The sequence below is a fragment of the Anolis carolinensis genome, chromosome 5 (genome assembly GCF_035594765.1).
Source record: "Anolis carolinensis isolate JA03-04 chromosome 5, rAnoCar3.1.pri, whole genome shotgun sequence".
Taxonomy (NCBI): Eukaryota; Metazoa; Chordata; class Lepidosauria; order Squamata; family Dactyloidae; genus Anolis; species Anolis carolinensis.
Window position 1 is genome coordinate 146,365,904 of NC_085845.1, and position 23,844 is coordinate 146,389,747.

Consider the following 23,844-nt stretch of genomic DNA (forward strand, 5'->3'; position numbering starts at 1 on the left):
AGGAAAGGAAAAAATATATATCTGTGGAGAGTCCAGGGTGTGGCAAGAGTCCTTTGTCACTGGGAAGCCAGCATTAATGTTTCAGTTAATCACCCTCATTAGCATTGGAAAGGTTTTGTCTCTTGCCTGGAGGGCATCCTTTGTTCAGTCATTAGCTGTCCTTGGGGCTCCTCTGCCCTCAGAGTGTTGGTTCCCATCTACTGTTTTGATTTTAGAGTTTTTTAATACTGGTAGCCAGATTTTGTTCATTTTCATGGTTTCCTCCTTTCTTTTGAAGTTGTCCACATGCTTGTGGATTTCAATGGCTTATCTGTGTAGTCTGACATAATAGTTGTTGGAGTGGTCAAGCATTTCTGTGTTCTCAAATAATATACTGTGTCCACGTTGGTTCATCATGTGCTCTGCTATGGCTGATTTCTCTGGTTGAATTAGTCTGCAGTGCCTTTCATGTTCTTTGACTCTTTTTTGGGCACTGCATTTGGTGGGCCCTATGTATACTTGTCCACAGCTGCATGGTATCCGGTAGACTCCTGCAGAGGAGAGAGGATCCCTCTTGTCTTTTGCTGACCATAGCATTTGTTGGATTTTCTTTGTGGGTCTGTGGATAGTTTGTAGGTTGTGTTTCTTCATCAGCTTCCCTCTGCGGTCAGTGGTTCGCTTGATGTATGGTAAGAACACCTTTCCTCTGGGTGGATCTTTGTCTTGACTCTCCTGGCTTGTTCTTGGCCTTTGAGCTCTTCTGATGTCTGTGGTGGAGTATCCATTGGTCTGTAGAGCCCAACCTCTGAGGATGCCTGCCATAGATGTGGGCGAAACGTCAGGAGAGAATACTTCTGGAACATGGCCACACAGCCCGAAAGACATACAACAACCCTGATATTGTAGTTGTTTATTAATTGTCATTTCCGACTCTTTGTGACATTATGGATTCCTTCCAGCCTCATGGACCAGCCCACGCCGGAGCTCCTGTCGACCGTCGCCACCCCAGCTTCTTCAAGGTCAAGCCAGTCACTTCAAAGATACCACCCATCCATCTTGCCCTTGGTCAATCTTTCTTTCTTTGTCCTTCCATTTTCCCCAGATAAGGGATACATAATCTGTATTATGTATTCAGCAGTGGATCTGATATTGGGCATTTAGTTCAGCTGAGAGCAAACCATGGCTCAGGACCACATTCAACCTTGCACCTTTCCCTGTTTACAGAGCCCATGTCTCCACTAAATTCCCCATAGAGACCTTTCCCCACCCTCCAGAAAAGAATTCCTTGAATTTCCTGGAAACCTTCTAGGAGCAGCAATTGGCTTTTTTATATGACATGGGGTGAGCAGGGGGGATGCACTGGTTAACATTTTCAAACTATTCTAGAAATGCAAAAGCAGCTAATTACAATTTTTTCATCACTGTCTGGGTATTGTTTGTTTTTGATTTTTGATTGACAGAAAGGGGGGTCACATACTTGCCATATTTGCCCATTTCTGATTCAGGACCCTATAACATTACTATTACACTTTAATTGCCTGAAACCGATTGACTATTGTTGTCTTCCCAGATGCACATGAAATATTTGACACAGTCCTTCCTAGTATTTTGCAAGGCGTTCCTGTCTTCCCGCATACAGAGCAGGGTGAGGCAACAGATGGTCTGCAGACTGTGTCTTTGTGCTGTAAATACTGCACTCCAAAAAGAGCAGGCTCTCATCTGCCCTTAGCTTCTGTTACAGATTGCGGGATAGCAGGAGGAAGAGGATATTTCATAGATTAGTGTTTTTTTCTAGTTCTTATTAATCTGGTTTTTAAAAAACCCGTAGTATATTATTAAGAGTACAGTAGACCCACATCCATTTCAGAAACTTTTGTGTAATAGGATTTTTTCATACAATCTGGAATCCTATTTTTCCTCACCAGAGCTTACTATATGGAATCATGCAGGGAGATCTAGCAATGCCTTAAAACTGTTCTCTCACCTAAAATGCAGAATTTATCGAGTTAAAAAGGGGGTGACTAAATGACCTAGTACTAAATATGTGCTCATTCACATGAACAGAGGGAAAACACATGGTCCTCTTATATTCTGATTTCAGCTGGAAAAATGTGCATATTCGCATGTCTGTATAACCATGCTGTCATGTAAAACATGTGATTTCATTCCCTTCCCACTGTGAAGGCTGCACAAGTGCATTTTTAATAAGCCCAAAACAGCTGATCAGCTGATTGAGCTGTCAAGCGGACACATAGCTGGTTTAAAGGAAGCACAAACAGATAGCAATTAGAACTCTCTGAAACTCTTTATTTCGCTGTGTATAATATTAAGCAGAGATTATTAAGAGAGATTAGAAATGTACTTGTGTGTACATTCAGATATTTGCATATGCGCATATGAAGTCCAGCACATAACTGAGTGATTTAAAAAAGAAAACCTTCCACCAGATGTCCCCCATCCACCTGCCATCTTATTCCAATACAGAGGAAGCCTGTGTGGATGGCGAGGGGCCCAATCCCAGAACTAACGGGTCTGTGTGGGCCCTATGTGGTCAACTTTCAATGGAATTTATAGTGGAACATTCAGCGGAAGCTAAGCCTAGAATCCTGCCGGAGACTTAGAGAGAATACTTTTCTAGGCATGGCTAAGTCCTCTAATACTACCCTGTTTCCCCAGAAATAAGACATCCCCTGAAAATAACACCTAGTAGAGGTTTTGCTGGATTGCTAAATATCAGGCCTCCCCCGAAAGTAAGACCTAGCAAAGTTTTTGATTGGAAGCATGCCCGCCAAACAGAACACCAGGTACGTACCATAGATTATTGTACATGGAAATAATGGTAGTAACAAGAAATTCTTGATAGGATTCACAATTTGTCTGGTTAGGCTGGTTTGTGATGACAACTACTGTACAGTATATAATAAATGTTCATTTTTTTTGTTCAACAATAAATGTGAATTCTTCTTCATGGAAAAATAAGACATCCCCTGAAAATAAGACCTAGTGCATTTTTGGGAGCAAAAATTAATATAAGACACTCTTATTTTCGGGGAAACACGGTAATCTATGCTATTCAAAGCTCTTCATATACAATTGAAAGTGAATTCAATGATCTCACATAATAAGTGAGCCCACTATAACTAAAGTACTTTTAAAAAATATGCTCAAGGTGCCCTTCTGAGTTTCATTCATAAGTGAACAAACAATTGAACTATGATGTAATGTATCACTGGGCCATACATTGCTGCCCCTGTTCCTATTCGTGTGCCCTATTTAAAAGGTAAAGTTGCTGAGAAAGTCAATTCTCTTTCGGGTTGTTTGGGGAGTCTAGAGCAGGCATCCTCAAACTGGGCCTCCAACTCCCAGAATTCTTGACCATTGAATAAGCTGGCTAGGCCTTCTGGGAGTTGGAAGCCCAAACAGCTGGAGGGCTGCAGTTTAAGGATGTCTGATCTAGAGCCATCAAGGACACCAGAACCACTTAAGTTTGTTGTTTATCCTCAATGTATTTCCCCATTCCTGCTCTAATGCATTGTTCCATGGTAAATATCCTTACTTGTTATTTTCTATAGGTACTGGTTGCAATCCTCCTGGGAAATTGTATAATGTCATAAACCAATTGAAAATTTCATGGTTTACAGCTGCATAGAATCATAGAATCATAGAATAGTAGAGTTGGAAGAGACCTCATGGGCCATCCAGTCCAACCCCCTGCCAAGAAGCAGGAAATCGCATTCAAAGCACCCCCGACAGATGGCCATCCAGCCTCTGCTTAAAAGCCTCTCCACCACAGCCCGGGGGAGAGAGTTCCACTGTCGAACAGCCCTCACAGTGAGGAAGTTCTTCCTGATGTTCAGGTGGAATCTCCTTTCCTGTAGTTTGAAGCCATTGTTCCGTGTCCTAGTCTGCAGGGCAGCAGAAAACAAGCTTGCTCCCTCCTCCCTATGACTTCCCTTCACATATTTGTACATGGCTATCATGTCTCCTCTCAGCCTTCTCTTCTGCAGGCTAAACATGCCAAGCTCCTCATAGGGCTTGTTCTCCAGACCCTTAATTATTTTAGTCGCCCTCCTCTGGACGCTTTCCAGCTTGTCAACATCTCCCTTCAACTGCGGTGCCCAAAATTGGACACAGTATTCCAGGTGTGGTCTGACCAAGGCAGAATAGAGGGGGAGCATAACTTCCCTGGATCTAGACGCTATTCCCCTATTTATGCAGGCCAGAATCCCATTGGCTTTTTTAGCTGCTGCATCACATTGTTGGCTCATGTTTAACTTGTTGTCCACGAGGACTCCAAGGTCTTTTTCGCACACACTGCTGTCAAGCCAGGCATCCCCCATTCTGTATCTTTGATTTCCATTTTTTCTGCCGAAATGAAGTATCTTGCATTTGTCCCTGTTGAACTTCATTTTGTTAGTTTCGGCCCATCTCTCTAGTCTGTCAAGATCGTTTTGAATTCTGCTCCTGTCTTCTGGAGTGTTAGCTATCCCTCCCAGTTTTGTGTCGTCTGCAAACTTGATCGTGCCTTCTATCCCTTCGTCTAAGTCGTTAATAAAGATGTTGAGCAGAACTGGGCCCAGGACGGAGCCCTGCGGCACTTCACTTGTCACTTCTTTCCATGATGAAGACGACGAATTGGTGAGCACCCTTTGGGTTCGTTCCCTTAGCCAATTACAGATCCACCTAACCGTAGTTTTGTCTAGCCCACATTTTACTAGTTTATTTGCCAGAAGGTCGTGGGGGACTTTGTCGAAGGCCTTACTGAAATCCAGGTAGGCTACATCCACAGCATTCCCTGTATCGACCCAACTCGTAACTCTATCGAAAAAAGAGATCAGATTAGTCTGGCATGACTTGTTTTTTGTAAATCCGTGTTGACTATTAGCAATGACCGCATTTGTTTCTAAGTGTTCGCAGACCACTTCCTTGATGATCTTTTCCAGAATCTTGCCTGGTATCGATGTGAGGCTGTGATGGTAATTGTTTGGGTCATTCTTTTTTCCCTTCTTGAAGATAGGGACCACATTCGCCCTCCTCCAATCTGCTGGGACTTCTCCCGTTCTCCAAGAACCTTCGAAGATAATTGCTAGTGGTTCTGAAATAACTTCCGCTAATTCCTTCAATACTCTTGGGTGTAGCTGATCTGGCCCTGGGGACTTGAATTCGTTTAGAGAGGCCAGGTGTTCCTGGACAACTTGTTTCCCTATTTGGGGTTGGATTTCCCCCAGTCTTTCATCCATTCCATGTTGCTGAGGTTGAAGATGGCTTTCTTTTTGTGAGAAGACCGAGGCAAAGAAGGCATTGAGCAGTTCTGCCTTTTCCCTGTCCCCTGTCGCCATCACCCCATCTTCTTGGTCAGACCACACCTGGAATACTGTGTCCAATTTTGGGCACCACAGTTGAAGGGAGATGTTGACAAGCTGGAAAGCGTCCAGAGGAGGGCGACTAAAATGATCAAGGGTCTGGAGAACAAGCCCTATGAGGAGCGGCTTAAAGAGCTGGGCATGTTTAGCCTGCAGAAGAGAAGGCTGAGAGGAGACATGATAGCCATGTACAAATATGTGAAGGGAAGTCATAGGGAAGAGGGAGCAAGCTTGTTTTCTGCTGCCCTGCAGACTAGGACACGGAACAATGGCTTCAAACTACAGGAAAGGAGATTCCACCTGAACATCAGGAAGAACTTCCTCACTGTGAGGGCTGTTCGACAGTGGAACTCTCTCCCCGGGGCCGTGGTGGAGGCTCCTTCCTTGGAGGCTTTTAAGCAGAGGCTGGATGGCCATCTGTCGGGGGTGCTTTGAATGCGATTTCCTCCTTCTTAGCAGGGGGTTGGACTAGATGGCCCATGTGGTCTCTTCCAACTCTACTATTCTATGATTCTATGATTCTCCTTGCAGAGGCCCTATCGCCTCCTTTTTCTTCCTTTTTCTACCAACGTAAGCAAAAAAGCCTTTTTTGTTGTTTTTTATGTCCCTGGCAAGCCTGAGCTCATTTCACAATGGTTGTATTGAGGGTATTTTAATAGGTATGCCGTCAGGGCCATTTTGCAAGTGCAGCAAACAGCATGGTGGTGTGCAACTCAATAATGCAGTGTTTCATGGGACAAGGTGCCCGTGTACAATGGTTGCACAAGGACAGGTGAGAAATGGCCCACAACAAAGCCATGGGGCCTTGATAATCCAGAATAGAGGCCATTAGAAAGTTTTGGGTACCCTGCACCCATCTGGAAAAATGTTCACACCTTGTTTGGTGGGAACCCCCATTGTACAATGAGACAGCTTGAACAGGGTCTAATTGCACATTATGCGAATTCTCTAATATGGTTGTATAACATGGCAGTGACAATTCCACTGTTATAAAATTATTCGTGGCAACTGCTGTTGTTCTTATTAAAATATCTATACTTAAAGACCTCAGTACAATGGATCATAAAGTCAATTTTTAAAAGGTTTAAAGCCAGAAGACAAATGTAAAAAAGACAGAAAAGCATGTTCAACCAATTAACATTTAAAATAAGGTAATTTAAAACTAGTTAACGTAAATTAAAATAATGAAACCTTAATACGTGTGCAAATTGGATAAAACCAATTAGGCCACAAAGGCTTTATTATATTTAAGATCTTAACAAACTTTACTTTTGAAATAGTTGTTTACTAGAACCCTATTAAGTCTCAGCTCGAGCAGAGCCATTCAATCAGTTGATGAACAGTAAATCAATATAGAGGTAAAATCACATGATCCAGTGGCTCTACTCTAGCTAGGAAACAGTAGAATTAAAGCAGACTCAAGATGAATCTAACTGCCCTATACCCCAGGATGTGATCCCAGATTATTTTCTTATCCCAGATTATCTCACAGTGTAATCCAATGCTCTTCTAGACAGGCCCTATATCCCAGGATGTGATCCCAGGTTTTCTGCTTTTAACTGGGTTATATAAATCCATACTGCCAGATACATATAATCCAGTTCAAAACAGATAATCTGGGGGCCCTTGCAGACAGGTCCAAAACATAGGACCTGTTTTGCTTTTTTCCTGAGGCATCCAAATGATGCCTCAGGTAAAAGTGAGTTAATGCAGAGTAAACTGGGTTTTCCTGGTTTACTCCACATTCAATACTTCTAAAGATTCAGACTTTTTTGTAATATATTTTTTATTTTATTGTTTTACCTGACTCCCACTCTCCTCCCCTCTCCCTGGACATATAATTTATACAATAAACTACAGAAACTACATTTGAAAATCGATTACATCAGAAATTGGTCTTAATCTCAATTTTTGCACTCCACATTTTAATACATTCTCTAAATAATTCCTAACTGGATCCCACATACTCTTAATTATTATAACATTTTCTATTTTGTCTATATTGTTCAATTTACAATTTGTTATTTCCACATTTAACATATTTACTATATAATTATACCAATTTGTCAGAGTTCACTTTGTTTTATCTTTCCAACCCTTCACTAAAACAATTTGCTCATACGCTAGTAATTTGTCAACCACTCTTTCCTTTTGCACATTATGCACTCCTGGTACCTTTGCATGTAACACATTTTTATTAGCTATTATTAAAAGATTTAGCATTCTATTACTTTCTCCTTCAATCATTCTCCAGTACACCTGTACTCTATCACATTCCCATATCATGTGATTAAACACACCTCTTTGTTTACAACCATGCCAACAGCTGTCCTTTACCTCTGGTAAAAATGTAGCTAAGGAGGAATGTGAGGAATGACTCTGAGACTGCCTGGCGAAGCAGGATGGCACCCATCATCTCCAGCACCCCATTTCATCCCCAAACTTACCACATGTGCCCTTTTCTCATGTCAGGAGGACTGTAAAGAGGGGAGGGGCTTGCACTCTCTGAATTTGATCAGATTCTTTAAAACTTTTTGTGGTGGTGTTGTATCTTTTAAGTGAACTGTTTTAGAACTTTTTATTTAAAAAGACATTTCATTCTTTAATTCAGATCTCAACTGTTTCAATATTATGATTAATTTATATTCTATTTTAATATTAAAGTTTTGTAAGTTTTCAGTAATTTTGTTATTTTACACTGTGAACCACTTTGAGTTTTAATCTTGAAGGGGGGTGCAGGATGATGATGATGCCAAAAGTTCTTTATAGCCAATGATTCTATTCTCCGGTGGCCTACGGGATAAAAGCCTTGTGACTTGAAGGTTGGGTTGCTGACCTGAAGGCTGCCAGGTTCGAATCCCACCCGGGGAAAGCGCGGATGAGCTCCCTCTATCAGCTCCAGCTCCATTCAGGGACATGAGAGAAGCCTCCCACAAGGATGGTAAAACATCAAAACATCCGGGCGTCCCCTTGGCAACGTCCTTGCAGACGGCCAATTCTCTCACTCCAGAAACAACTCCGGTTGTTCCTGACACACACACAAAAAAATCATCCAGTGTTTATGTTTCTTCTGTAATATATCATTTTTATATATTGAAACATTTATATGTACAGAATGTTCCCGAGTTACAAACATCTAACTTACAAACTACTCATAATTAAGAACAGGGTGAGACAACAGGAAATGAGATAAATCTATCTCTCAGAATGAAAATTCACTCATGAAAGAGTTATCATGGTGGGAAAAGTGTCTCAGCTGATGCTTTATGTCCAATCCTTGTTTCCACAACAAGCCATTTTTTTTTCAAAATCCAATTGTTATGGGGACAGAAAGTCAGGTGAAATTTTCTGGAGTTACACTTTAAAAATGTACCTGTTCCGACTTACAAACAAATTCAACTTTAAAAGAAACCAACAGACTCTGGGCCCTTTCATACAGCCCTGAATCCCAGAATATGAAGGCAGAGAAATCTCACAATATCTGCTTTGAACTGGGTTATCTCAGTCAACACTGCCATGTATTCCAGTTCAAAGCAGATAATGTGGGATTTTATTCAGCTGTGTGGAAGGGCCCTCTATCTTGTTCAAAACTTGGGGACTGTCTGTATTGTACAGATAAGAATATTAGAAATACTTTTCATATAAGTGTGTTTGTATACACACTCACACCTACACACATTGGGGTTTTTGTTTATTGTGGGAACCTACTGAGTATGTATCTGTTAGAAGAAGAAGATTTCACATCCTTTCTTTGAAAAATCACTGTGATACATTATGACTGATGAATCTGAGGTTCATTATCAAACAGATGACACAATTAAAAAAAAAACTAAGGAAAGAGCTATTTTGGTTTTTCTTAGAATGTCATGGACTCTGTATCCGGTGGGTTCAAGACACCAGAACACCTCCATGCCAAGAGTTCAAAGACAAGGTTGAGGAATGAAAACAGAGTGAAAACATCTGGGGCCCTGCATGTGGAATTTATACAGCTGTGTGGAAGGGACCGAAAAAGACAGTTCATCTTCAGCTCAGACTGGAAGACCTGAAGGCTGTACAGAAGAACTTTTGGGAGTTGAGAGGATGGGGCTTTTGGGAGGTATTGCCCATGAGAACTTGCCCATGTTTTCTTCATTTGTAACTTTCCTGTATAGTAGTAACCTAGCATTTAAAAAAATTCCAAGATTTCCTTGTGAGTGAATTTAATTGCTAACCAGGTTCTGCAATCATTACGTAGAACCTAGAAATATGTTTGCTTTCTAATGGGTTCTAATACAGGCTGAAACTCTTATGTGTGCATGTAACTGTGCAGTTCCATATTCTCTCATTACTCTACAGCTGCCAAGGCTTGGGAAGAGTCCCTCCTGCTGTTGTTTACTGTTGGGAAGCAGAGGATGAGGAGAGCTAATCTGGATCTTAGAGAAGCAGCTTGTCTCAGCTTGATGGAGAGTGTTCTCTCATATGGACTACACCTAATTTTGTTGTCCCGCAGATGCTCAGAGGAGCTGAATTTTCAGTGTCTGAATCATTGCCCTCTTTCCTCCTTTTTCTTGCGATGGGAAGGAGTGGGAGCAGCTTCTATCAAACCCTGGAACTGCCAATCAAGGGAAACTTTTGGATGGAGTACAATGACAAGATACGAGCCATCTCTACCCCATCCAGAGGGAACCTGAACACACAAAAGTTGTACATATGCAAGTATCGCTAATACCTGCCATAGGACCAAGAGAGGACTAAGCTGCAAACAACATGAAACACATCACTACTGTGTCTCTATTTTTTTCCTTTTAAAATAGCACATGAGCAAGACAGGATCTTTTAGTTCAAGGCTGTATAAAATTCACACAGCTGTATAAAATTCACATTGAACTGCATTATATGACACTGTGGACTCAGATAATCCAGTTCTATGCAGATATTGTGAGTGATCTGCCTTGATATTCTGGGTATGATATGGCTGTGTGGAAGGGTCCATGCTCATGATCCAACCAGCCCCTGTTCAACCACTGATTGCAGAATTGAGCTGGTATTGATCCTGTCCAAAGCTTAAAAACCATCCTGTTTTAATCACATTTCCAGCAAAGTAATTTTTTCAAGCTCTTTTCCCATCTTACTGGACTTTGAGCTTGTGCTTGAGATAATGAGTGTCAAAATTGCACCACACAAAAAACGGTATTTTTTTTAAAAAAACCCTAAGTTGCAAGCAATTTCCAGCATGCAATTCATTTGTCATAGATTTTCTTTCTTTTTGTCTGAAGTAGTTTTTCCATGTATGACTATGTGTGTGGGGTTTTTTTTTATCAAATAAGAATTATTGAGTATCTGATCCAGGTATGATATCAAAATAATAGCAATATGTCACAAAAAAATTGCTTGACACGGATGTATACTTCACAGCTACCAAAACTAAGAAGAAATAAAGTTGTTCCAGATGATCAAGGATGCTAGTGGCATCCAGTACTCCTTGATTGTAACTATTTTGTCAGTTAGTGGAGCTTTGAATGCACAATCCTTTTATTGTCTCTGTCAGTTGGAGTTGTCCCTGAAAGTACAGATCACTTCCAATAAACTTTGATTCTGTGTTTTTCCAGAGTTACCAGAAAGAGACAAAGCTTTTAAATGCATTTGTTTTTCTCACATGACATATTCTGGAAACGTAGGCAAAGTCTTGTAGAAGTTTTTGTCAGGACACAGACCCCTTTGAAAAAGCCGCACACAAGAAGTAGAAGCAACAAACGTTTAATAATATTCTGAACCTAAGAACACTTAACTTCAGTGTTCCTGGTAAAAGTAAATGTCTTTAGCTTCAAGAAAGCAAACATGTGGGAACAGAAAATAATCCATCTTATCTTGCTTGATAATCTGGTTTAACTCCAGCCAAGAGTCTACTGAAGCTACGGTCACGCCCAACTACAGAATGGAAAGCCAAGAAAGGGCCAAACGCACACCCGTAGTGAGAGCATGCGATGCCATTGTCAAAAGCCAAGCCGAATTCAGGAACCAAAGGAAAGCCAACCGGGAGTAGCGATGCCGCCATCAAAAGCCAAGCCGAATTCAGGACCTGGGAGAAGCGATGCTGTCGTCAGGAGCCAACCCGAATTCAGGAACCGAGGGAAGTGATGCCGTCGTCAAGAGCCAAACCGAATTCAGAAACAAGAAGCTGTACAGCCAGGACCCAAGCCCAACAGAAGAACAGGCAGCGACAATCCAATATCCAAAACGACACCTTGCCTTCTGCCAAGAGTCTTTACTTCCAACTCCACTTTTAACTTACGCATCGTTATCCGACGATGATGAGGCCTCCGCCCTGTCATCATTATTCACAGCTGATCTTGATCCCATACGTGAACCTCGCCCATCAACCCTCCAGTCCCTCCATCTTTGTTCAAGACTTAGATCTCCCCATTTCCCTGGTGTATCAGTAGTTTGCCAATCCCCTGATGCACCCCCAGAAACTGGCTCTGTATTCACATTTACTTGAGTCCAATCTGCAGCACTTTCCATCTCACTCCCGGACCCATCATTCCCAGAAAAACCCTCAAACCCTCCAGTCCCTCCATCTTTGTTCAAGACTTAGATCTCCCCATGTCCCGGTGTATCAGTAGTTTGCCAATCCCCTGATGCACCCCCAGAAACTGGTTCTGTATTCACATTTACTTGAGTCCAATCTGCAGCACTTTCCCTCTCACTCTCGGACCCATCATTCCCAGAAAAACTCTCAAAAGTTTCATCTTCCGTGGGAGCAGTAAGTAAATCCCGGATTTTCTTCCTTTCCCTTTCCTCATCTGACTCTTGCTACCGAGTTGTCCTTTTAGTTCCTCTACTCTCTGTTAACCCATCTTCTTCCAGCATTGCGTTCGCTAGAGAACCCTTCAAACGTTTCTTCCTCAGAAGGAGCCATAAGTATTTCCCAGAGCCGCTTTGTTTGCTGTTCCTCATCAAACACCTGCTCACCATTAGCTCTTTTCTTCCTGCTAGCAGTTCTACTGGTTTCCATTTTGAGGCAATAGAAAAAATAATGTGTCACTTCTACTCACCTTTCCAGGAGTTCAGAGTAGTATTATTGCCCCCTGGCCCAACTACAACAGTTTTACTTGCTGCCTTTGTCTCTCCCCTTCTATTGAAAAGGGAAACCCTAGTGGTTGCAAACCACTATATATTTATACCCTTCAAGGCCCCATCTACACTACCATTATAATAAATGGTCAGTGCAGACTCATATATTGCAGTATAACTACATTGAACTGGATTATATGAGTCTACATTGACCTTATAATGCAGTTCAGTTTGTGTAGATGAGGCCCAATTGCCTCCAAAATGAATCAGAAGGTGTGCAAATATATTCAGCAAGGAGTTTGACCCGTCTCTTGTGTACTCATATTGCAAGGGCTTAGAGTGATGGCAGCTGCATAACTCACATTACTCACTGCTTCTCTGTATATAAAGCACACATATGTGGATAATTATGTAATAATAACTCTTAATAATAATATCTTGATTTTTGTACCACGCCTCCAAGGGACTTGGGGTGGCTTACATGGGGACAAGCCCGAGCAACATTGTTAAAATATAACATATAGTACATAGCAAGTACATAGACAATAACATAGAACAAAACAGGAGCATTATAACAAAGTATGAAACAACCAACAAATCAACCAGTAACCTAAAATAACTGTCACTTTCTGTGCGTGGATGAACGGACTGGTGCAAAACAGTTTTAAAGATACGACTAATAGATAAAGTGCATAATCAACAACAGAGTTTGAGGTGGAGGGCAATATGCAATGGAGTATAATATCTTTGAGTAGAGAATAGTAATAAGTGCATGGATGAGATTTTATGTCCTAGTTGGGGTCAAGTTGTCTAGGGAATTGTCTAATCAAAAGCACAGTGGAATATCCACTGTTTTAGATCTTTCCTGAAAATGGATAAGAAAAATGCTAGCCTAAGTTCCCTGGGGAAGGAGTTCTAGAGACCCGGGCCCACCACCAAGAAGGCTCTCTCTTTCATCCCCACCATCCACACTTGTAACGGGGGTAGGAGCGAGAGAAGAGCCTACCCAGAGGATCTTAAGGACTGTGATGGTTCATAGGGGAAGATGCGGTCATGAAGATAGGCAGGGCTTTATAGGTGATAACTTGCACCTTGAACTATGTACCAGCTAAACTAAGGGTGCTTCCAGACAGCGTCAAAATGTGGGATAAATAAGTGGAGAAAAAATTGCAGGACCTGACAGCAAGTCCAAACACAGACCTGTCAGTCCCAATAAATGATCCTCTGCCATCCTGACACCTTCATTTGTAGCAGATTTTAGAAATCCAAAAGATAGATGGGGGACATCTGGCAGAAGTTTACTTTTTTTAAAAAAATTGACTCTCTGAGATATACTGGACTTCATGTGCACTCATGTGGATGTCTAAATGTACACACAAGCAGATTTCGTATAATCTCTTTTCACCCTACTGTACATTCAAGCTCTGTTTAATTTCATAAACAGAACAAAAAAATGTTTGCAGAGAGTTCTCCTTGTAATTGCTTTCTATTTGTTCTTCCATTTAGCCACGTGTGTGTCCATGGCTCCATGTGTTTACAGCCAAGATCAGTTGTTTCAGTATTTTAAAATGTACACACGCACTGGAGCAGTTCACACCGGGGTATACGGACAAAATCACATGTTTTCCTTGACTGCAGACATATACAGTCATGAAAATATGCACTTTTTTAAAATACTGAAATCAGATTTTAAGCACACTTTTTAAACACAGGTTTTCAGCTGTTAACTCCAATCAGAGCACATTTTCATGAAATGTCATTTAGTTATCCCCTTTTTATCCCGGTTTCTTCCGTTTTTTAGGGTATGTGTACAAGGACCCCAAAACAGGGTTTGGATTGGTCTGTAACCTGAACAACCCTATTTTCAGCTCATTTAAAGCTTTGGAGGGTTGCAATGTATCACTGTGGTTTCCATTTTGAGGCAATAGAAAAAATAATGTGTCACTTCTACTCACCTTTCCAGGAGTTCAGAGGGTTTGCATATTTAAGGAGGGAGAACCAGAAAAAGCAGCCCCATGAAGGGGTTTTAACCACAATAATGTAGAGGATTACGATCAAAATTACCTTTTTCCAGGCAAAGAATTTAGACAGAGTGCATTGATTAGTCAGTGGTGAATGTCCTAATGGCTACACTGAACCTCCTCCATACCCCCCAATTATGTCAAAATGGGACAGTCCCAAATCATCCTCTTTTACCCAACATTATAAGCGCATTGAAAATCCTTTATTTTCCCTATCCTCCTTCCAATTTCCTATTTTACTTTGGCCTGATCTACACTGACCAGTTTTTGTGTGTCAGGAGGGACTTGAGAAACTGCAAATTGATTCTGGTGTGAGAGAATTGGCCATCTGCAAGGACTTTACCCAGGGGGTGCCCGGATGTTTGACATTTTACCATCCTGCGGGAGGCTTCTCTCATGTCCCCACATGGGGAGCTAGAGCTGACAGACGGGAGCTTTCCCCGCTCCCCAGATTCGAACCGCCGACTGACCAGTTCATGTAGTACGAATCTAGTTTCAAGTTGTAGTAGCCATAATAGTGCATAAAATAAATTCCTTAATGTGCTCCAATGCTCCGTGGTTCATGTAATCACTATATGGCCCTTAAGCTGGTTCTAGGATTTCCTGTATAATCATCTATACAGTGAAATCACTTTTTTCAAACTGCATTAAATGGACAGTGTAGATAGTGCCTTCAATTGCTTGAAACTGAGCTCAAATCCAAAATTAATTTGCATCCAGTTATCTCAGCAGGGACAACGGGAGAGGAGGATCTTGCCATTTCCAGTGGACTCAGCCAATCTTTCTCACTAACAATGTTTGTCCTCTTAACCACACTCCAATGCTGCTTGGTTGCATCTGTCTCAGTTTTTACCTGTGAAATGTTGAAGGATGTGTCAGTCTTCCAAACCATTGCATGAATTCCATAGGTTGCATGAATCCTATTGGAATTGAAAGTTATTTCCTGACATTTTCATTTGTGAGTATCCAACTGCCATGGCCGGGTTGGGGGGGCGTAGCGTAAGGGCTGGAGTCAATGAGAGTCACAGATGGAGTGGACCAGTGGCACAATCCCATGACTTTTATGCCCTTCCACACAGCCATATAACTCAGAATATTAAGGCAGCTAATCCATAATATCTGCTTTGAACTGGATTATCTGAACTGGATTATCGTTGTGATTCTTGAGGACAAAAGTGACACACAAAAAGGACCAAACCCATCATCTAGTTATGAAGCTGCTTAGACCAAACATTCTTAAGATCTTGTCTCTCATATTGGTTGCAAAGGCTCATTACTGATTTATATGCTCATTCCTATGGTGATGTATTTATTCATACACACAATTTACAAACTACCCAGCAGCAGTGACTCTCTGGCTTGTTTACAAGATAAACAGAAAGCCCTGAATACAATAACAAAATTGTGATTTTTTTTTTAAAAAAAGGAAATTAGATTTCATAAAAATTCAGAACACTCCATGAGCTGTATTTACAAAAACAGCTGACTGACATTATTCCTCACCTGTTCATATTGCAGAAAAGACAGCTAAAATGTTGCATTTCCTATTCCAATCTGATTACATTAATTGAGTCCTTCAATTCTTTTCTTTAAATATTTTAATTAAACTTTGTTAATTTCATATTTCTTCTTTATGCCAAATGTCAGATTCTTTATATCCAAATCAGATTCTCATTATAATCTATTGGAGTTTTTTTGGTGTTTGAAAATGTGAAAGATAGTACTGGAAATTTCTAGCAGATTAATCATTTTGCAAGGCAGAAGCTAAACAACTACTTGGCCTGTGCACCCCCCCCCCCCACACACACATATAGATAGATAGATAGATAGATAGATAGATAGATAGATAGATAGATAGATAGATAGATAGACAGAGAGAGAGAGAGAGAGAGTTTAGCAGAGAAAATAAATAAGCTTAGACCTCTTTTTAAAATATATAAAAGTAGCTTTATTTACAAAATAATGGAGAAGAGAGGAAGGAAATGGCTGCAGCTAGAATGATGTAGGAAGAGAGCAGGTGTGGTGAAACAAACAAGAAATTTGCATACATGCAAACTAGCAAATAGCAAAATATTATGAACTTCCTATTTTTTTGGGACTAAGAATGCTTTCTTGGAGTATTTTGAGCCCCTTCTCATTTTCTTTTCTTTTTAGAAGGAATTCCCCACATTAATCAGAAAATACAAATTAATGAAAAAGGAATTACTAATACAATCACTAACATAATGGGCTTTGTAGTGAAACACATAACAAATTGCTTTCAAAAAGTAACTTTCTATATTCTGGCATGACCAGTTTAGAAGATTCACCTCTCAGTTATGATAGCAATATATCCTCAAATTAAGGAGCACATAAAATGTGGGAAGGGGAGCAATCTCAAGGTGTTGCTCCTTTCCTTAATATTTTGTTCTTGGGAGGTTAGAGAAATAAATGGCTGCCTGAGAACCTGACCCTTATGTCATATGATCTTGGACTTTTAGACATCTTATGTCTTGCTGTTGGAACATCTTTAGCCTAAGGAAAATGAGAATCTTGATTTTTAATGTTCTATATACCCAAGTCCCATGGTATTTACTAAAATATTCCATTATTCTCTGCAAAGGTAATGATTCCATCATACTCTGTCACTGAACAATCCCTAAACCTAGATTACTTCTGAGAAATGTCAACAGCATTCTCACCACGTAATATATATGATCCCTTCTGCAGGACGTTTACTGTAGTATCAAAAAAAATCCTATATTCCAGTAAAGCGAGATTAGAAAATAAAAAACCAACAAACAAATAACTCTTTAGTTGTTCATTATCTCTTTAGGACTAGATAGAAAAATAGCCCCAAAGAGAACAGAAACTCTAGCATTATCTACATGAATCAATGTAGGTGGCCATTCATTCAAAGTACTCTCAACTCATAGACAAATGGTCTCAAATATTTTTTTCTGAAATCTAAAGTGGAGATGGATAGAAGTAATATTTTTGGATTGTTTCAACAATTTAGCATGACTAACCTGAAATGTGTTGTTTAAGATTCATCATGGAGGAGTCTTAAACAAGACTCCTCCATGATACATGATGGCAACAGTCTTGGACAGCAACAGCTCCAAAAGTGACCCATTTAAGGTGGAATCAGGTGTCAAGCAGGGATGTGTTATTGCCCCTACCTTATTTTCCATCTTCATCGCTATGATACTTCACCTTGTTGATGGGAAGCATCCCACCAGAGTGGAAATCATCTATTGGACTGATGGCAAGCTATTTAACCTCAGCAGACTGAAAGCCAAAACCAAAGTCACCACAACATCTGTTATAGAACTCCAATATGCTGATGACAACGTAGTCGGTGCGCATTCAGAAGAAGACCTACAAGCCACTCTAAACACCTTCGCAGAAGCATACGAGAAGCTCAGCCTCTCACTGAACATCGAGAAAACCAAAGTCCTCTTCCAACAGGCACCAGCGAATCCCTCTGCAAAGCCAGGAATACAGCTTAACGGTGTAACATTAGAAGATGTTGACCATTTCCGTTACCTTGGCAGCCACCTCTCCACAAAAGTCAACATCGACACTGAAATACAACACCACCTGAGCTCTGCGAGTGCAGCATTTTTCCGTATGAAGCAGAGAGTGTTTGATGACCGGGACATCCGTAGAGATACCAAGGTGCTTGTTTACAAAGCCATTGTCCTCCCAACCCTTCTCTACGCCTGCAAAACGTGGACTGTCTACAGACGTCACACCAAACTCCTGGAATGTTTCCATCAGCGTTGCCTCAGGAAAATCCTGCAAATCTCTTGGGAAGACAGGTGGACAAATGTCAGCGTGCTTGAGGAAGCAAAGACCACCAGCATTGAAGCAATGTTCCTATGCCATCAACTCCGCTGGATTGGCCACATTGTCCGAATGCCCGATCACCGTCTCCCAAAGCAGTTACTCTACTCTGAACTCAAGAAAGGGAAATGGAATGTTGGTGGGCAGGAAAAGAGATTTAAAGATGGGCTCAAAGCCAACCTTAAAAACTGTGGCATAGACACTGAGAACTGGGAAGCCCTGGCCCTTGAGCGCTCCAATTGGAGGTCAGCTGTAACCAGCAGTGTGTCACGCCCAAGGCAACGGAGCACCAAGAACCGAACACGGAGGCCAATAACTATCTAATATCTTTATTAAGGAAATATATAAGAATAATAAAAACAAGTAGAAAATATAGTCCAGAAGCAGACCTATCAAATGAGGTCAAATATAGTCCAGAAATACTTTGTCCAATAAATGATATTAGAGTTCAAAGTAGAATCCAATAAACCGAAACACACACTATTGCCAAGCAATAGTGTGGGGAAATGTCCAGAGTCTTTCGAGGTCCAAGGTAAATTCACAACAAGGCTGTAACAAAACTTGATTCTATGAACAAGGTCCGTGGCTAGGAACAAGGCAAGGCAATACTTGAATAATTGAATACTTGGCTAGGCAAAGCAAGGAGACTGGGGTTGCGGACTTTGCAAAGTCCACACAAGGCTGGAAACACGAAATCACTCCTGAAGCTGCTCTGTTGACTCCGCACGGAACCTACCGTGCCAGGCACCTATATCTGGGCCCCGTTTTCCTGCCAAGCAGGTGTCCAGCGTTCTCTTTCCCTAGAGAACAGGAAACGAAACCCAGCTTTCTCCAGATGTGAGACTCCCTAGATTTTCCTAGGGGAAACATGGCTAATCAGTGTCTTGTTTAGCTGCAGTTCTCAAACTCCTGCGAACCTGTTCTTTCACTCCCCTGTCTGCAGTATAGGACTGTCTCCTAGCAAAAGGGGGTGAGAACTGCTCAAGGTCTGTTTTAATGGGTTCTTGGGCAAAAACATCATCATCAGGCATCTGGAAAGATTCTGGATCTTGCTGAGCCGGCGAAAACCCCATGTTTTCGTCTTCATTAGCCACGATGGCACTGGGAGCAGGACTATAAGGCCCATGAGGCATCACACAGTGCTGCGGAGTTCGAAGAGGCACGAACGGAGGGCTTAAGGGAGAAACGTGCCAAGAGGAAGGAGCGTCAAGCTAACCCCGACCGGGACCGCCTTCCACCTGGAAACCGATGTCCTCACTGCGGGAGAATATGCGGGTCAAGAATAGGACTCTTCAGCCACCTAAGAACCCACCCCCAAGACACCAAGGATGGAAGACAATCGTCCTTGAGCTACGAGGGATCGCCTAAGTAATTAAGTAAGTAAGTAAGTAAAGTAAGTGTTGTTTAAGATTCCTCTGCCTGTTCTATTTGTTAGCTATGGATCTACTTCCAGCTTCCAATTGTTACTGAGGAATATTTTGAATCAAATTAAAATTCATATGTATAAACATAATAAAACGTATTTGGCTGAGATTCTGCACCAGGATATGTAATTATGGAGATGTAATTTTATCTCATAGGTACTTTGCTTCATGCTCTCCCAGAATGGAGGGTAGTTCTCCTAATGCGTCATTCCTCTTCCAATATATCTGCATCTATCTCTCTGCCTGTAGCTGGAGGCCCAATTACACAGGCTACATATGTTGGTGCTGACCCAGAGTGAAACTGTATTATATGAGTCTACACTGACAATATACTGCAATGCAGTTTCAAAGAGCATTATGTAGCAATGGCCTTAGGTAGACCAACATCCAATAGAGAGATTGTGTAGCTGTGATGCCTCATGGGCCCTGTAGTCCTGTTCCTAGTACAATTGTGGCAGATGAAGATGAAAACATGGGGTTTTCGCCGGTTCAACAAGAGCCGGAGTCTCTTCACCTGCCGGATATTGATGTTTGCCCTCAAGAATTCAGTAAAACAGGCCTTGGGCAGAACTCCCCTCCGTTTCCCAGGAAAGAATTTTATTCTAAAGACAGAGGAGTCAGAGAAGCCCAGCGGAGGAGTTTGCGGATTGCAGCCAAACAACAGACTGATTAGGCCTGCTTCCCTTGGGAAAATCTAAGGAGTCTTGCATCTGAACAGAGTTGGGTTTCGTTTCTTGTTCTCTAGGGAAAGAGAATTGTTGGCGGGAAACGAGACCCAATATAGGTGGTTGACACGGGAGATTCTTTGCGGAGTCAATTGATCAGCTTCAGGAGAGAGATCGTGTGTGGACTTCGTAACCCCAGTTCCTTGCTTCCCGGATCAAGCTTCCAAGCCTTTGCCCTGACTTGCTGTGTAACCACGGACCCTGCTCCACGCTTCACGTTTTGCCTTGTTCCTAGTCACGGACCTAGCCAAGAACCAAGTTTATTTCCAGCCTTGCTATCAAGCTTCATTGGACTCTAAGACTCTGACATTTCCCCACACTATTGCTTGGCAAAGTGTGTGTTTCGGTCAAGTGGATTAAAACTTTGAACTCTAATATCATTTATTGGACAATACATTTTTGGACTATATTTGACCTCATTTGAAAGGTCTGCTTCTGAACTATATTCATCACTTGTTTTTATTGCTTTTATATATTTCCTTAATAAAGATATTAGATAGAGATTGGCCTCCGTGTATGGTTTTTGGTGCCCAGCAGCCAGGGTTCTGACAGTAGCATAAAGTTACACAAGAATAGGTATACCATGGTCTGTTATACTACATCTATATACTGGACTGCACCATTGCAAACTGATTGAGCAACTTAGTTCTCAGTCAAAGTGCACCAGAGACATACATATGCAATGCTTGAATCAGAATGTTCTAGTGGTGCCTTCTGCAATGCGTGAATGGTGATGTTCTAGTGATGACTTCTCATTCTGGTGACTTTGAAATATCACATGCTGGTTTATTTTTTTTTTCATTCCAGTTTTCATCTTATAGGCACATGCATGCGCACGCACACACATACACAAACACACATGGACAATTGCAGAAACAAAGTTTTGAAATTAAAACAGGATAAAAGGACCGTGGAGACATAAAAGAATATTGCTTTCCGGAAAACGTGAATGCATCAAAGGCAAAAGAGTGCTTTTGTGGAATCATTCAAATAAGGTAAATTTTTTATCACATCAAAGCTCAGAAAACAGAACTGGTAAATGCTTGCATTTTTCCCTCTGTTGCGAAACAGAATCATGATTGTTATTGAACTCAGTGTTTGTGGTTCATTTAAATTCAGTTTCTAACATCTGCTGTTTTTCTGTTGTTGTTTAAGGAAGGACTGGAAAGCCATTGACGTCTGGGCCTCTTAATAAGAAACATAAGCACTTGAAAATTTACCTGCAAGGATGTGACCTATGGTAAATGTTACAGCTGCATTGTGATATTTTCAATAAAGCAAATATGTCATTCTCACTGATGAGATAAACCTGAAAGCAAGAACTCACATCATTACATTCTCCCCTCAAATCACTCATTAAAACGAGCATGCTGGGGGAGTGTGTGGAAGTTCTTCTTCTCTCTGAGATCTAGTGTTCTGTCTGCAATCCATGGGTTCTTTCACATCACACAATTATAGTGCTATATTCCACTTCAGCTGCCATGGCAACATCTCATGGAATCCACCCATTGTGGCAAATCAGTGGTGCGGAGGAGCAATCCTGGCACCCCACCTTGCCCACATCTGATACTTCTCCAACCCACGTGGGGAAGCTTTGCCACATGGCTCCCACACACACACACACACACACGCACACTGTGATTATTTATTATTATTATTTACAGTATTTATATTCCGCCCTTCTCACCCCGAAGGGGATTCAGGGCGGATCACATTATATACATATAGGGAAAACATTCAATGCCCATATACACCTAGAACTGAGACAGAGACAGACAGACGCAGAGGCAATTTAACCTTCTCCTGAGGGGATGTTCGATTCTGGCCACAGGGGGAAGCAGCTGCTTCATCATCCACTGTGACGGCACTTCCTCATTCCAATGTCGTAAATTAGTTAAATTTGCCTCCCCACTTTATAAGTGGTACCTTATTTCCTACTTGATAGATGCAACTATCTTTCGGGTTGCTAGGTCAGCAACGAGCAGGGGTTATTTTTTTATTTTTAATTGACGGGTGCTCACCCCACCACGGGCTGGCCTCGAACTCATGACCTCATGGTCAGAGTGATTTATTGCAGCAGGCTGCTCACCAGCCTGTGCCACAGCCCGGCCCCCATGCTGCCAGGATGCTCCCTCCACAGATCCCTGCCAGAAGTTGCCATACATTGTGTGATGGGCAGCATGGAGCTCCAAGGAGGAAACATCCTGTCAGCATGCTAGGGCGCTAAATTGACCTCGTGTGATGAGATGGACAGTCAGTGAACAATTTCAGTTTTCAGCAGTAGCACAACTGTCTAAATATGTGAATGTAGATTTACACTGCATAAATAGCATATCTGCCACAGAATTTCTGAGAAAGTTGCAATGGTGCTAATGTAGTAAGAAATTTGGTGACAGTTTTGTGGAAATATGGTGGCGAGGATAGATGCAAAAGGATTTGAAGGCTGTGTGTGATGAAAAAGGCTCAGAGAGGGGGAAATGACTCTTTTCTGCTATCTCACTGTAGTCTTACTGGTAAGGTTTTGAATGTTTTGAAGGTCCTAATGTCAGAGCTCTTCAAGACACAGGTTAATATCTGCCCACTATAATGGATGGGATAGTTATCTTGGTGCAGTTAAAAAAATTGGAATCTGACAACCCCATTTCAGTTTCTAAGTAATTTTCTAGCAATGTTCTGCAGCTACTGTCCTTTAAAGCACTATACCAAATAGGTACATATAAAGATTGGTTTTCTCAGTGCACACACAAAATGGCATTGCTTAATATTTATGCCACTGAGCACACATTTCTGTGAGGATCAGCAGAATCTGTGCCTTACAAACCCTAGAAGGAGAGTTTAGCTTTCCCCAGTTGGGATTTTGTGAAATATGAGATGTGGTTTGGAAATGATTTTGTGTGACAAACATTCTTGGCCTTCACAGTGACCTGGGGCAAGGCTACAGATTCCCGGTGAGACTTAGAAATTGATTGAACACATCCAAGGGTATGAACCATTTTAGAAAATTTATAATTTTATTTGGCAAGCTGGGTTGAAGAAAACAACACTTTTGCAGTGCATGCACACATACACACACACAATAAGAAAAAACGCTTCAAGCTCTTCCATGACAGATTTTACCAGGAGAAAGGATTTCAAAAGTGTCAATAGCTGCTTGTAATGTGTAGAGTTTGAAACAGCAAAAACATGTTCTCTTCCCTGTCAGAATGCACAAGGCTTCATTTGAAAGCCTTGCCTGGTTTACCCATCTGGCTGGGTTGAGAAATGAGATATTGATTTCTTGGAGACCATGCAATCAATGGTGCAGAGAAGCCTCCACACAGGCATGAAAACAGCACTGGCTGTTCAGCCTGCCTTGAGATCCTGAGAATTTGTTTAATAATACACACAACTGTCAGCAGGAAATGTATCTTCACAGCTGAAAGAAATTTCCGTTATCATATCCTCCTATGTA

At 41.5% G+C, this 23,844-nt stretch overlaps 1 protein-coding gene across 1 annotated transcript in view; it reads left to right on the forward strand.

Annotated features, from left to right (window-relative positions):
- The window catches only part of tmem117 (transmembrane protein 117), a 370,721-nt gene extending 348,624 nt beyond the window's left edge, over window positions 1-22,097 (forward strand). Inside the window, exon 9 of the mRNA XM_062982504.1 lies at window positions 21,549-22,097. Within this exon, the coding sequence (XP_062838574.1) occupies window positions 21,549-21,637 (89 nt within the window). The 3' untranslated portion in view covers window positions 21,638-22,097. The remainder of the gene's footprint in view (window positions 1-21,548) is intronic.
- The last annotated feature ends 1,747 nt before the right edge of the window (window positions 22,098-23,844 follow it).